Raw genomic sequence first — 14,142 nt, 5'->3', positions numbered from 1 at the left:
AGGTAAGAAAAGAATATAAAGAGATGCGACAAGGTGAGACAGAGATCAATTAGCCATCATGACTACCACTACTACTACCACTCACGGTGTCAAGGAGGAGATTCATTCTTCTGCCTTGTCTGTGGCATCCTCCAGTACTTCGTGTACGCTCAATGAAAGTACTGTCTTTCACCCGTCACATATCCTGACCGTCGACGCGCAAGGGATTGCGGCTTTGCGTCTTCCTCTACCTTCTCGACAGACTGAGATCTTGATCTACCATGCAGATGGTGGCGAGGCTTATGTCTCGAGGCGCGACAAGCACTGGTCGGGTAATGCGGTCTTGTCACACCCAAAGCGTGGAGATCTTATCCGCACACAATACTTCTTTGGCCCAAATCGCGATCCAGTTTTGCATCTTCTACAGGCTGCCGACCGTGAATCAGTGGCAGTGACTGGAAAATGGACCTCCCGTGCTACGCGATTTGAGATGCCTGGGGCCCAGTCTTTCGAATGGGAATACGTCAAGGAGAAGCGAGCAAATGGCCAGAAGGTGAGCCTCATTGTTTTGAAGGTGGTAGCAGAAAAAGGCGACAGTCAGGGGCACGACATTCGAATTGCACAGTTAGTCCGTGGCTCAGACTCTCGCACACCGGGCACGTCACGATGCACGGCGGGGAATGGCGGGGAATTGCAGATCGATCGGGCAGCGTTGCAGTCGGTTGGGTTAGATGAGGCCATGGTGGTTGCCACCTGCTTGATGATGCTGAAGAAGGAAATTGACCGACGAAGGATGATGCAGATGGCAGCCATTGGCGGGGCGGGAAGTTGAGAAGGTCCAACTGGATTCTCATGAAGGAGCGAGGTTTTGTGTATTTCTGTCATGTACATTCAATTGGTATCTATGCTCTATGTCCTTTGTTTTCGGTCTATATCTCGTGTCCTCGTTCAGTAGTGTATCGCTTAGTTGCGCTTGTCCTTGCATTGAGTCGCAATGTGGTCATTGAGCCAGTAGCCATCCAATTCCTGGTTGGACATGGTCCTGGCCCCAGAGATCCAGCCTCTGCAGACCCCTTCCCCTGCGCCGCAGGTGCATTGGAAGGCCTGATCCATGTCCCACTCCGTGCTGGGATAGAAGAAGGTAAGAGCGTCACCGGCCTTCAATGGCCTGTCATCAACAACGCGCACCTCCATACGCCCCATATCAAAGTTCACAGATGGTGCGCAGGAGTGGTTGCAGTAGACCAAGTCGGAGTTGAGCTCAATGTGGGTGTCGGGGCCTGTCTGTACGCTGGTGTAGGCTTTCGTCCCAGGCGTGGCCGTGGTGATCTTTGCGAAGACAGCACCAGCGGGCAGATCCACCAACGAGTACGCCCCGCTCCCAAAGGCCTTGGTGCTGCGGTCCACGCGCAGACGATCGGGATGGGTCGGAGGAGGGTGCCCATCGGCGTGAGTGACGGGGATAGGGTCTGCGGAAGGGGCCATTGTGAGGAGAATAGAAGTCAGATGAGAGAGTGAGAGAAGGAGAAAGAGAGTCCAGAGGAGACAGAGTCAAATGGACATCGGAGAACGAGGGGCTTTTTATTGACATCCCTTGAACCGAGGGCATGCAAAGCTCCGAAACCGAGGCAGGATGACGACAAGCCGGAGACGAAGCCTAATCAGGAACCCCAGTCAGTTTCAGTCTGCAGCCACTCAAAACACGAGAAACCACTCAGGACGTGGGGTTTGGATCGCCGCATTCTGGACATGTTGGCATGTGATCCATGGATGCGTCTACGGCTGGTTTACTTGAGCATCTGATTTACTTGACTGGGACACTTGCTCTTAGTTCATCTTGCGCACCAGTTCCTCTCCCTTGAGCCACCTCTCTAGATTCTCCGCTGTTTCCCGATACCAACCGCGGAGTAGCTCTTCTTCCCCATATCCCATGTGGGGCGTCAAGACCACCTCGCTGCGCCCGTCTTGACCCCACGGCGTGGTTCGCCAGGGACTGTCCAGCGGCAAGGGCTCGGGGTCGAATACATCGAGGGCTGCTCCACGAATGCGTCCTGCATTCAGAGCCTCGAGGAGAGCTGCCTCATCGATCAAGGGCCCTCGCGACGTGTTGACGATGAATGCAGTGGATCGCATCTTGGCCAACTCCGCGGTACTGACGATGCCGCGGCTTCGGTCGGAGAGCACATTGTGCACGCTCACCACGTCCGCCTGCGCAAAAAAGGCTTCTTTGGAGGCAGCGACCACGAAGGATCCCGCCGGCAGGCCCTGAGCTTGCGCTTGCTCATCGGCCTTGTCTTGGGTCAAATTGGTCGACCAGGCCGACACTTTCATGCCAAAGGCGAGAACTGCAATCTTGCCCACTTGAGATCCCAGTTTCCCGAGACCGAGGAGTCCGAGGGTCTTTTCCGACAGATTTAATCCCAGGGCGCCTTGCCATTCACCCCGCTTCACGGCGGCATCATCACGGGCGACATTCCGGGCTAGTGCTAGAATCAAGGCCCAGGTATGTTGGACGGTCGAATTTACGCCGGGAGGTCGCCCCTCGGTCCCCGCGACGGGGATGTTGGCCCGCGCAAAAGCCTCCAGGTCGAGCGAGAGATTCCGGGTTCCGGTGGTCAAGAGGAGTTTTAAATTCGGCAGTGCGGAGATGGTCTTGGCCGCAAAGGGGGTGCGCTCCCGCATCGCGAGGATGACATCGAACGGATGCAGTCGTTGGATGAGCGCATCGTGCTGTCCGGGATTGCGGGGGTCGAGGGTTTCGGGGAAACTGGAGATGTCGATGCGTGACTCGAGATGGGCAAAATAGGCGGGCGCTATGCCCTGATAGTCGTCAAGAATGGCAAACTTGAGCTTTGTCATTTTCGAGGGTGAAATTTAACCCAAGAGAAGGCAGTAGAGAGTAGAGTAGAGTAGAGTAGAGTAGAGTAGAGTAGAGAGAGAGTAGAGAAGAGAAGAGAAACGGCAATGAAGCATGCGGGGGATGTGCTGTTCGGCAGTGAATTTACCCATTTGGTGCTCAGTCAACATATGCTAAGTTATACATCTATTCAGAGGGATCTCTCATCATCAAATAAAAAGATTCACTTCCTTCTCCTCCGAATGGTTCATAGTCCATGGTCACCTCCTCCAATTGCTTCCATCCATACTTCAAATAGAGAGGCACGCCCTCGGGCGTGGCCTCGAGGAAGATGCGAGACTTGGAGGCATTGGCCTTTTCAATTCCCCATTGCAAGATCGCAGACCCGTAGCCTCGGCCCTGATATGGTGGCAACGTGGCGAGCAGGTCCAGCACTGGAGCTCCGTTGTTAGCTCTGTTGTTAGACCGAATCTTTCTCCAATGCGGGGGTTTGCATACCAATGTCATTCTCGGTGGTGTATTGCTTCCGCGCATTCTCCAGTATTTGCTTAAAGGCATTGAAGATATCTTCTCTCATTGGTTGGGGCGCATATGCCACCGGGTCATTGGCGAATGCAATCGCCTGTTCGCTGAGTTCCGGCACTGTTGGCCCGTATCCCAGAGCCTCGGGGATCATCCACCGGCTATAGGCGACCAACTCGCCGCTGGCCTCATCATGAATTTTGAGGACGTGCATATTTGGGTTGGCTAGATGTTTCATGCCAACCTTGGCTTTATATTCCACCATGCGCGGCACACTAGTGGTTGGAAACATTTGAGCCAGTAGATGGCGGCCTTGGAAGCTTTCGACATTGACCTGCGCGAGGCCGGGCCCGTCAGCCTCGACGGCGTATTGAATGAGATGCATGATTGCGAAATTAAAAGAGAGAAATAATTACAGAGAAAAGGTGGAAAGAGAAGAAGAAAAAGAAGAAGAAGAAGAAGAAGAGGCTCAGATAATAACTTAATCAGGAAGACAGTCGGAGTCCGAGAAAGGTAAGCGCCAGACTGCCGACCATTGGGACATTTTCTCTTCTGTTGCATCCACGCAAATATATATCTCTTCTCATTCACGGTATGGACCAGACACAGAGAGCTATCTACGCATACACCGTTACGGAAAGATTGGGGATCGTGAAGAACGTCGCGACAGTCCAAGTCAAGCACCCTGAGCAAATTTCGTGAGAGAAGCCTCACTGCCGTTCCAAAGGTCCGAATCGCCCCCATAGGTATACTTGTCCGCGTTCTGCCAGAAGCTCTGATACGACCAGCCCCCGGGGATGGTGCCCACGGAGCTGCTGTATCGAGCCAACACTAAGGGATAGTCCTTGCTGAACGCCGTGCTGCCGCCAGTACAGGTATTCCACCAGTCGGCGGTCGTGTAAATCATGGGGTAACGACCAGTCGTGCGTTGATAGGTTTCGCCAAAGTCCGTGACCCAGGCAACCATGGCAGACTGGCTCATTCCATAGCAAGTTGCGCCAGACGGGTTGTATTCAATGTCCAGCATGCCAGGGAGGGTCTTGCCATCGTTGGACCAGCCACCACCATGAGCAAGGAAGTATTCGGCCTGGGTGGCACCCGAGGAGCTGTCGGGGTGAGCGAAGTGATATCCTCCACGGATCAATCCAGCCGAGGAGGCTCCCTCATAATGATCGGAGAAGGTCTTGTCGGTGTATGTGGTGCCCTCGGTCGCCTGAGTAGTAAAATGAGCATGGTCAGACCTGCAACCTTGGTTGGACTACACATTCACCTTGATCATGACAAAGCGTGCGCCGGCACTGTATGCCCCGGGAAAGTCGACTGTTCCCTGGTAGCTGGAGATATCGAAGCCCTGGACCTGGCTACCACGCGACTCCAGAGGAGTAGGACTAGTGGCACTCGTGGCAGCGAGCATGAGCGAGAGGGCAATCGTCTTCATGATGAGGATAGAGAATGAAGGAAGGGATTCAGCGAAACGAGGGATTAGGTTCTCCTTTATATGTCCTGGAGTCACAGCTTCGAGGACCAGGCCGTCGTCGTATTAGATCGCAAAGGAACATACTAGGCCGCAATGTCCTCTCAGGAAGAAATGATGTCGATCAGTCCACCGAAAGAGGAAGCATGGCTGTTTCAACAGCCGAATGCTCTTGGTGCTTCACACCACCCATCGGACTTCGGTTGATCTGAACGAGCCTAACGACCTGTTCCTGCAGGCTGTATCCCAAGCGAATGTTCAGATGCGTCTCTCTTGTCCGCTCATTGGTATAGAGACCTCGTATCAAGCCGGACTAAGGCAGGGGGGAGTTGCCGATCGTGGTTCCAACTCGAGTTCCAGGTTAGATCCAGGTTAGATGCAGCAGCACAGGAGTAATGCCAGCTCAATGGCGTAGATGTCCATGCCCTCAAGTCCACTGGCAGTGAACACACTCGCTATACTCCGAGAATGGATCGGCACTCGGCCCTAAGCGAAATCCGGGCAAAGCTCGCCTCCCCGCCAACTCCCCAGTCTGCACTTCAGGATGGACAGGCCTAGTCAGTATGGGGAATCAGGACTTCCGCGACCAGCTGGGCAAGTTCCGTCTGGACTCCAACACTGTCCCCCCTTCAACCTGGCAGCCGCAGCCCGTCTACCACGAGCCGGTCGAGTCCTCCCCCTCGCGCAGCAAACGAGTGTCGACCGCCTGTGACTTTTGTCGCAAAAGAAAAAAGAAATGCGACTTTCGTTATCCCAATTGCTCCGCCTGCACCCGAGCGGGAGTCCGATGCACCATTCCTCCCCCCGGCCCCCAAGTCGCCAGTGCCTCCGTCCCCCGCGATCAGCTCGAGAACCTCCAGAAACGAGTCCGATGGCTCGAAGAGATTGTGCGCCGTAAGTCGGGTCTTTCAGTGGGAGAACTACCCACGGGGACTGCCGTCGATGGCGAAGGAGACCCGGACTGGTGGTATCAAGTGCCTGCGATGATTGCGACCGGGCATCGTCCAACCGCCGTGTCGAGCCCGGCCGGCAGTGGTGGCTCCTCGACTGCAGGTCCATCCGAGGCGTCGACCGCCGTGGGAACTGACCTACCAAACGTTGGAGAAATCTTTCGCGATCAACTAGAGCATCGCCGACCGTCCGTGGCGCGACCCTCCGCTGCGCCACGGGTAATGCGCCTGTCCTCGCTGGAGGAGGCCGAGCGCATCGCCGGGCAATACTTCGACAGTATGGGCTACCAATATCCGTTCATGTCTCGTCCGGAGTTCATGGCAACCCTGCGACACATCTATACTGGCGGTATTCCAACCCCAGAAACACACAATTCATATCATATCGTCATGGCCATTTCGCTCCTGATCGGATCGGCAGACCCAACCCAGGCGGCCGAATTCTACCATGCCAGTCAAGAGACTCTCCCATTGGCATTGCAGAATGAGGATTTGCCGGCGGTACGAGCACTATTGGGGCTGGCCCTGTATACCATGTTTGCCACCGCAGGGCCTAGTATCTGGCATATATTGGGTACAACCATGCGGTTGGCGACCAGTCTCGGTCTACACAAAGCACGATCATATCCTAGTCTTGCCGAGGAAGAAATGTCGAAGCGCGCTTTCTGGAGTCTGTATAACCTGGACCGCCTGATTGCAAGTACTCTCGGCCGGCCTCTAGGCGTCGCCGACGACGACATCAGCGTCGGTCTTCTGCGCGAACTCAACGATGACGGGACTGAGGCACCTGGTGCGAGTGGAATGACCATTCCACTCCAGGTCATTCGTCTCCGGAGGATCTTTTCCCGTATCTATCAATATCGTAAGTGGACTCTGCGCCTCAATCTGGTACTCTCTAACCGTCCGTAGTATATAGCGGCCTGCCTCGTCTCTTGCCCCAAGAAGCTGCTGCCACCCTCGGTCGATTCCGCCAAGAGGTCGACGATTGGCGCATGGCTGCTCCAGTATACCCATCGGCACTTCTCTATTCCACCTCGTATTATGACTACCTGTACTACACGACGTTACTTTTAATGTATCGTCCGAGCCCCAGGAATCCGACGCCCGACGCCCTCAGCATTGTCAGCTGTGGTGACTCCAGTGTCCAAGTCATCAGATCCTACTGGGACAGCTACTCCATCGGCAAACTCAAATGGATCTGGTTGACGTTAAGTCAGGTCTATTTTGCGGGCATCACCATCCTGTGGTGTCTTGAGCAGAATGCGCGTTCTTTACGGGAGTCACTCCCGGCCCCTTGGAATCCCGATGAGCAGACAATGCGTCGTGGGATTCAAGCCGTGGTAGTTCTCTTGGAAGAATTTGGAAAGCGTCGACCCGGGGTGGACAAGCTGGCAGAGACATTCCGACATCAGAGCACGATGATCTTTAGCCAGATGGCCTATCAGCAACAACAATTAGAACAGCAACAGCAACACCATCCTCACCTTCAACCTCCTCCTCCTCCTCCTCCTCCTCCTCCACCTGCACTCATCCCGCCTCAGTCCTCTGTGTCTTTAGCTGCACCACCGCCTCCTCCAGTCCCGCTGGCCCCTGTCCTCGACGACGTACTGCTCGTGGATGGTAGCGGAGCCATTCCAATGTTCGACCCCCAAATGGCGGACCAACTGTTTTACTCCTACAATTGGTTCCAGGAGGAGATGGCATCCTACTATACCCTTTGAACGAATGTTTTTCTTTGTATTTAGAGCTCTGGTGATACACGGAGTTAACTGGACGCGTTTTATTATTCTTGTTAATAGTTACAAGCTCGTCATTGGATAGGACGGCACTCATCAAATAGAGAAAATTTTCAAAGAAGGCGCCGCTGACCTGCGCGTGGACATTGTGCATATTGTTTCTGGATGTATGAACCTGTGTACTCGATCTTTCTGGCTGTTGAGATCCTTGTAGGGCCATGTCTTTCTTTCCTTTCTTCGACTCTTCAACCACCCCGACAAGGGACTGGAGACTTCATTGCACCTGTCTCCCTTGCAGATGTGATGTATCTCAACGAGATCGACAAGATTCTCTCAGACTACGCAAGATGGGAGGGTTGAACCTGATATCTGATTATTAATGTCTGACCCCTCCATCTCGCTGATAACACAACTTCACTTGCATTTCTCCCTTTCTTGCCTTCCCCTAGAATGGAGGAACTGGATAAAAGGACGACTCCTGCTTCGGGTCTACCTCTCGCTTTTCACGGTACAGTGATCCATTCCAAGAGCCCCGAGGAACTCGAGATCTTGGACAACTGCTTCATTATCGTGGGCAAAGATGGCAAGATTCAGGTCTTTCAAGCAGGTATAGAGCCTGACCAAATCAATTCTCTGGTCTCAGAGAATGGCTATGCGCCCGACGTCTTCCCCGTGAAACATCTCAAGCGGGGAGAGTTCCTGTGTCCTGGCTTCGTGGACACCCATAACCACGCACCGCAGTGGGCACAACGAGGCGTTGGAAGAGGCATATCGCTGCTCGACTGGTTGAACAAAGTGACCTTTGCTCATGAGGCCAAGTTTGAAGATTCTGAATATGCCAAACGCACGTATGCCTCTTGCGTCGCGGGGTTCTTGCAACAGGGCATCACGACAGCATCATACTACGGCTCCCACCATGGCCAGGCAACTCGAATCCTGGCAGACATTTGCTTCCAAAAGGGTCAACGTGCTTTGGTGGGGAAATGTAACATGAATCGAAACGCTCCAGACTGGTACAGAGATTCCTCCATCGCAGGTTCGTTGCGCGAGACGCGTGAGCTTATCCAGCATATCCACCAACTTGATCCGGGATATCAGCTGGTGAAGCCGATCATTACGCCACGCTTTGCGATATCCTGTGAGCCTGAGTTGCTGGATGGGCTCGGTGCCATTGCTTGCGAACACCCCGATCTGCCAATCCAAACCCATTTCAACGAGGCAAAGCAGGAAATCGAATTTACAAACCAGCTCTTCCCTGAATTTCAGACAGAAGCCGATCTATACCGGAAATTTAATTTGTTAAATGGTCGCTCCATTCTTGCCCACTGTATTTTCCTGCAAGAAGAGGAACTGGTCCGCATCCAAGAACTTGGTTGTGGTGTTGCCCACTGCCCGATCGCCAACACTACCATGCAAGAGTATATGATCGCGCCTGTGAGGGAGTACTTGCGTCGTGGTATCAAGGTGGGACTGGGCACAGATAGTGGTGGCGGCTACTCGTCGTCGATCATGGAGGCGATGAAGCATGCCTTCATTGTATCAAATGCACAGCAGACAAAGACTGAAGGCCGTGATCCTGCATTATCTCTGCCAGAATGCTTTTTCCTTGCCACTTTAGGAGGTGCGCAGGTATGTGGGCTCGATGATCGGATTGGAAACTTCGCGGTCGGCAAAGAGTTTGACGCGCTGGAGATTCACACGATAGACCTTGATCGACCGGGTGTTATGTGTCTGGTGGAAGACGAAGATACTATCGAGGTCATCTTCGAGAAATTTCTGATGACTGGCGATGACCGGAATATTGCCAAAGTCTATGTGAGTGGTCGCTCCGTGAAGACTTGACGAGCTTATGATTCAAATGAGATTGAGGACGATATATGATAAACATTAAATATAAAACCACTAAACCAGGAACCCAGACCATACCCGGATACCCATATGTGCAAGCCATTGTAGATGTATATAGAACTCAAAAACAAGGCCGAGGAGTAAGACCGCAATGCTGATATAGAAACAGAGGGAAAAGAAACATAAATCCAAGTGTGAAAGGTCACTCCCATGATCCTCGTGGAGGCCCAAAGTAGCCCTGGACCGGCAGGCTTTTATAGGGAGTGCCTTGACCGTCCGCTGTCTTGGTTGATACGGTGTTTCCCCACCAGCTCAATGAACCAGCAGGGAGAGTGATGCAGAAGAATATGATCACTGTTGCCACTGCAACACCGCAGTCGAGCGCGGCAGACAAAACGTAGTCTGTGAGTCAATTAGTCAAAGAGCAACAAAGGGCCTGTGGAAGAATGATCACTTACTATACTTTGACCACCACGCGGGTTTGCGGCGACGCAGGATACCGTTGAAGATTAAATTTACAATCCACCAAGAAGAAAAGCTGATACCTGTAGCTGGTGGAACCTGGCTCATGGCACCAAAGGCGACAGGCCAGGAGAGATAGTTGACGGATTTCCACCGACGACCTAGTAGGTAGGTAACCACCACTGCGGCAGGACCAACGAGGAAAAACCACAGCAAGTTGCTGTATATCTGCCCTGAGGAGAACAATCGACCTGGACCAATGGCTCCTATCAACCCGTTAGCGGTCAGTTGGAGGTGGCTTGATAGCGATGACTAAAGTAATAGAAACTCACCCCAGACAAGCGAGGAAGAGTATGTGACTCTCCCATGAGGACATGTGAAACTTCCCTCTGCATCAGATGTACAAACGCCCTTGATTCGGGTGATCATGAAGACCGTCACTCCGCACTGAACGATAGCCCCAACCAGCGTGGCAAGACCCTGGGCAACAAACAGGGTTCGTGGTGCAATGTGCATATAGTGAGCCAGTTTCATATCCGCAACGAATCTAACTGTAATGTCAGCCTATGCACCTGTGTTTTGGATCTGAAGACTGACTCTAATCCTTGCTGGACAGCGACGTAGCCATAGAATTTGAAGGCCATGTTGGCCACTGGCCGCCCGAGAAAGGCATATCCACCAATGAATTCGGTGAGCAGATTCAGCTGATTGCTGCTGATGTTTGTTAGGGCTTTAATAATGCCCACTGGGATGATGTAGATCATGGGCATCAAGAAAGCCACCAACACACCCCAGGCTGGCAGCCCAGTGTGCCATACCTCGTTGGTTACAATGCTCAGGGCAAACATCAAGACGGTAATTGCAACAAACCACCACCAGGGCACGTGGCGATAGACTGACATGAGTCGGCCATGAACATCTTGTTTGCAAGTACCCTTCCATTGTTGCCATAAGTCTTTACCATGGTATAGTCCAACGTGGAAGAAGATCCCAGTCAGATTCGCAAAGGCAACACCAAATGTGATTGCATAGCCAGCCGGAAGGAACATGGGTGAGTAATCTCGATAGGCAGATTGGTCGACTTGGCCAGCAGTATTTATAATGCGGCTCGTGTTATAGGTACTTCCCGTGTTGTCGAAAGTGTTGGAATTGAGGAGTGGTATATATGCGGAGTACCACGTATTAGTATAGTAGACCAAGGGGCATAAAAGCCAGAAAAACAGCGCAAACGACCCCATCACATTCAGGCCAGCCCAGAACGGCACCAGCAGAGGACTTTGATTGGCGTAGACTATCTGAGCCCAGTCGAAGGTCAACATCGACATGCCCAGTCCTGTCGTTTGTCCGAAGAGCTGATTGACCACCACATTCGAGGGTACAATCCAACAGATAAAGTTGAAGGTGCTGAGACCCGTGAAGAGATAGCCTGGGGCGAAATACCAGATGCCGCCACCGATGAAGATATAAAGGAAGAAGCGGAGACGTGTGATGCGCCAGCCATCTGCGACGGCATTGACGCGGGAGTGCAGCGTGGTTAGAAGGGCCGCATTCGACAGCACCTGCGGCCACAGCATTGCTGCTGGTACCACAAGCCAGCGCGAAGCCATACCGGCCAAGCCGAAGCCAAACAGTTGCGTCGTGATGCACAGCAATACTTCAAAGCCGCCCTGCGACGGCATGTTATAAAACTTCACCAAAGCTTCAATGACCTGCGTTGCTGCCGCGGAGCCAATTGACACATTGGCCATGATGGTGATCAAAGCATGCTCCTTGATATTAAAGTGCCGATCTGGATTCAGCATCCCCAGGGGCATCCATTTCGCCCAGGCGCATCCCACCGGAAAGGCCAACAGTTGGGCCACCAAGGCGCTGATAGTCACACTGGGCTGTCGCAAGCTGAAGAATTGATTCAATCCACTGCCGATCTGCGACCGTTAGCTTCCCTCATTTGTCCGGTCGCCGTCGACCTACAATGGTGAAGACGAGGCCAATGGTCCACATGCGGACCGTATTGACGGGCAAGGTCAGGTCATTGACTGGCTGAATGACTGCCCGCACCTCTGGGAAAGGCGAGTCGTTGGCCTCGTACGGCAGGATCTGTTCGGCATCCCGATCATGCAGGATGGCGATGTCATCGCGGACAAGGTCCGGCGCATGCTACTGACAGTGTCAGAAACTCCACTCCGTATCGTTTTTTAGTTAATTTTTTTTGTTTTCCAACCTAATCGCGTGGAAAAACGGGTTCGATTCCCGTAGGCGTGGACCACCCACCAAGGAGTTTCGCCGACATTTCTCAGTCTCCATCGTGAACCCGGTCCCCCCGGGCAACCCAAGTCCCCGGGTCACAGAATGATCGAACAGAAGTGTTTCAGGAATGCAGGTCGGCTGGAGCCGAGTCTGGGATCACAATAGGCAGTTTCAGGCCCCCCCGGGAGGAGTGTCAAGAATGGGAATGGACAAATGGACACTCGTTGCAGGGATGTGGTGGACAAGCAGGATGTGAAGACACCAGCCGGCCAATCAGGACCGACAGTCACCACAGCTCCCACGAATGCGACGAAAGATGGAGACCTGGGATTGGAGCATTGAGAAGAGAGTCGGCAGAGCCCGTTGACCCACTTAATAATTGCCAGAGTGAGAGATGGCTTCACGGGAAAACGGCTGAGATGTCTTTTATATATGGTCGAGACGATGGGAGAGTGGAATGGTGAACCGTCGTGAGAGTCGTCTTTGCCATGGACCTCCCTTTCTCGCAACGTCCGGTGGTCATCCTGGGTGCCGGCATCATTGGCTGTGCCACGGCCCGACAACTCCTTCAAAAGGGCTTCCCCGTCGTGCTGGTCGCTGAATATCTCCCCGGAGATCAGAGCATTCACTATGCATCGGCCTGGGCGGGTGCTGCGTGGCATGCCGCTGGCGGCATCACGCCAGATCAACGATATCTGCAAGCCGTCACCCATCGGATCCTCTTGAAGATGGCAGAGGACCCCAACTCGGGCGTGAGCATTGTTGATGCCCGCGAGTATCTGGAAGAGCAGCCATCCCCGGACTCGGCGATCTGGGGACGAACGGTGGTCTCCAAAGTATCTCTCTCTCTCTCTCTCTCTCTCTCGCTCGCTGTCTCGTGCCGGGGATATGATCTTCATCATTGCGTCTACTATACTAATCGGTGGCTAGTTTCGGGAGATGACCCCAGGAGAGTATCCCTCTACCTTCCAATGTGCCTGGTCCTATGAAACGCTGGTCACGGATCCCACTCGACATCTGCCTTACTTGAAGCAGCAAGTTACCTCCCTCGGGGGTCGCTTCATTCGCCACCGCGTCGAGTCGCTGCAGGAATTATATACCATGTTCCCCGACTCGGGCATCTTCATCAATGCCAGTGGCATCGGCAGCAAGACCCTCACCGACGTCCAAGACGACCAGTGTTTCCCCGAACGAGGACAGAATGTGTTCTTGGCCACGGAGCAATGCCACACGCTCTACTTCCGCAATGGCACGGAATATACCTATGTGATCCCTCGACCGCAGTCCCAAGGGGTGGTGTTAGGGGGCGTGAAGCAGCAAGATGACCTGTATATCACCACCCGGGCCCTCTCTACACCCTGTCCTCCGCTAACCGCCCGTCCGCTGTGTTTTTAGGTCTCCCGAAGTCGATCTGGACATTGCCCGCGATGAAATTGCTCGCGCCCATATCTTAGCCCCGACGATTGTCCCGCAACATCCAGCTCCGGAGAGGATCAGCCATCTCATTGGCATTCGGCCGTCCCGCAAAGGAGGGTTCCGCCTGGACTCGGAGCGCAAAGACCATCGGGTGGTGGTGTCGGCGTACGGGTTTGGCGGCGGCGGCTATGCGTTCTCGTATGGCATTGCAGAAGCGGTGGTGACGATGGTGGAAAAGGCCGAGCGCGACAATGTGATCTGAGTGTTGCGTTGGGTCAGTTGGTTTAGTTTCGTTGATTTCGTTGGTTATACGCTGGTTACGCTGGTTACGCTGGTTACTGTACTGTAGTTTGTAGGGCCAATCCAGCAGTTCAGCAGTTCAGCACCAAAGTACGAAATCCCTACGTCAATCGACTTGAACTTCGATCTTCGTCTGATCTCTCTCTATTTCTCTCTTCTCTTTCAACTGGTTCGCTCTTGGCTCCACCCCGGGGATCATTCCCGTCCACTCAAATCTCGTCGCTTTTCCAGACCACACCTGGACCAAATCCCGGCAGCTGGAGGCATCGTGGGATCTGGATTCGTCGCCTTGGATCTTCTCTGATCCTCTCTGATCCTCTGATCCTTTGATCCTCGCATCTGCACCTCTGC

The 14,142-nt window shown here is 53.5% G+C and overlaps 9 protein-coding genes across 9 annotated transcripts; 4 read left to right on the top strand and 5 right to left on the bottom strand.

The window, feature by feature from the left end:
- Positions 1-58: 58 nt before the first annotated feature.
- N7511_007497 (uncharacterized protein) lies at positions 59-811 on the top strand (the record flags this gene model as incomplete). Its single annotated transcript, XM_057129874.1, has 1 exon — positions 59-811. One exon carries the CDS (start codon positions 59-61, stop codon positions 809-811), a length of 753 nt encoding a protein of 250 aa, XP_056981657.1.
- Positions 812-942: 131 nt separating this feature from the next.
- Positions 943-1,464, bottom strand: N7511_007496 (uncharacterized protein; the record flags this gene model as incomplete). Its single annotated transcript, XM_057129873.1, has 1 exon — positions 943-1,464. The coding sequence occupies one exon, from the start codon at positions 1,462-1,464 to the stop codon at positions 943-945; it is 522 nt and encodes a 173-aa protein (XP_056981656.1).
- Positions 1,465-1,806: 342 nt separating this feature from the next.
- N7511_007495 (D-2-hydroxyacid dehydrogenase family protein) lies at positions 1,807-2,838 on the bottom strand (the record flags this gene model as incomplete). Its single annotated transcript, XM_057129872.1, has 1 exon — positions 1,807-2,838. One exon carries the CDS (start codon positions 2,836-2,838, stop codon positions 1,807-1,809), a length of 1,032 nt encoding a protein of 343 aa, XP_056981655.1.
- Positions 2,839-3,022: 184 nt separating this feature from the next.
- On the bottom strand, positions 3,023-3,743 carry N7511_007494 (GNAT family N-acetyltransferase; the record flags this gene model as incomplete). The annotated part of the gene is made up of 2 exons (XM_057129871.1): positions 3,023-3,270; positions 3,335-3,743. 2 exons carry the CDS (start codon positions 3,741-3,743, stop codon positions 3,023-3,025), a joined length of 657 nt encoding a protein of 218 aa, XP_056981654.1.
- A 291-nt stretch (positions 3,744-4,034) lies between these two features.
- Positions 4,035-4,796, bottom strand: N7511_007493 (lysozyme; the record flags this gene model as incomplete). Its single annotated transcript, XM_057129870.1, has 2 exons — positions 4,035-4,571; positions 4,629-4,796. 2 exons carry the CDS (start codon positions 4,794-4,796, stop codon positions 4,035-4,037), a joined length of 705 nt encoding a protein of 234 aa, XP_056981653.1.
- A 599-nt stretch (positions 4,797-5,395) lies between these two features.
- Positions 5,396-7,503, top strand: N7511_007492 (putative C6 transcription factor; the record flags this gene model as incomplete). The annotated part of the gene is made up of 2 exons (XM_057129869.1): positions 5,396-6,644; positions 6,692-7,503. 2 exons carry the CDS (start codon positions 5,396-5,398, stop codon positions 7,501-7,503), a joined length of 2,061 nt encoding a protein of 686 aa, XP_056981652.1.
- Positions 7,504-7,968: 465 nt separating this feature from the next.
- Positions 7,969-9,360, top strand: N7511_007491 (putative guanine deaminase; the record flags this gene model as incomplete). The annotated part of the gene is made up of 1 exon (XM_057129868.1): positions 7,969-9,360. One exon carries the CDS (start codon positions 7,969-7,971, stop codon positions 9,358-9,360), a length of 1,392 nt encoding a protein of 463 aa, XP_056981651.1.
- Positions 9,361-9,568: 208 nt separating this feature from the next.
- Positions 9,569-12,132, bottom strand: N7511_007490 (uncharacterized protein; the record flags this gene model as incomplete). The annotated part of the gene is made up of 6 exons (XM_057129867.1): positions 9,569-9,768; positions 9,825-10,094; positions 10,161-10,375; positions 10,426-11,753; positions 11,800-11,985; positions 12,100-12,132. 6 exons carry the CDS (start codon positions 12,130-12,132, stop codon positions 9,569-9,571), a joined length of 2,232 nt encoding a protein of 743 aa, XP_056981650.1.
- Positions 12,133-12,563: 431 nt separating this feature from the next.
- On the top strand, positions 12,564-13,753 carry N7511_007489 (FAD-dependent oxidoreductase; the record flags this gene model as incomplete). Its single annotated transcript, XM_057129866.1, has 3 exons — positions 12,564-12,911; positions 13,006-13,403; positions 13,471-13,753. The coding sequence occupies 3 exons, from the start codon at positions 12,564-12,566 to the stop codon at positions 13,751-13,753; spliced, it is 1,029 nt and encodes a 342-aa protein (XP_056981649.1).
- Positions 13,754-14,142: the final 389 nt, after the last annotated feature.

This window comes from Penicillium nucicola, assembly GCF_028828085.1.
Source record: "Penicillium nucicola strain IBT 29836 chromosome Unknown utg000008l, whole genome shotgun sequence".
Taxonomy (NCBI): Eukaryota; Fungi; Ascomycota; class Eurotiomycetes; order Eurotiales; family Aspergillaceae; genus Penicillium; species Penicillium nucicola.
The sequence above is the reverse complement of the archived record's forward strand: the minus strand, read 5'-3'. Positions and strand labels throughout refer to the sequence as shown.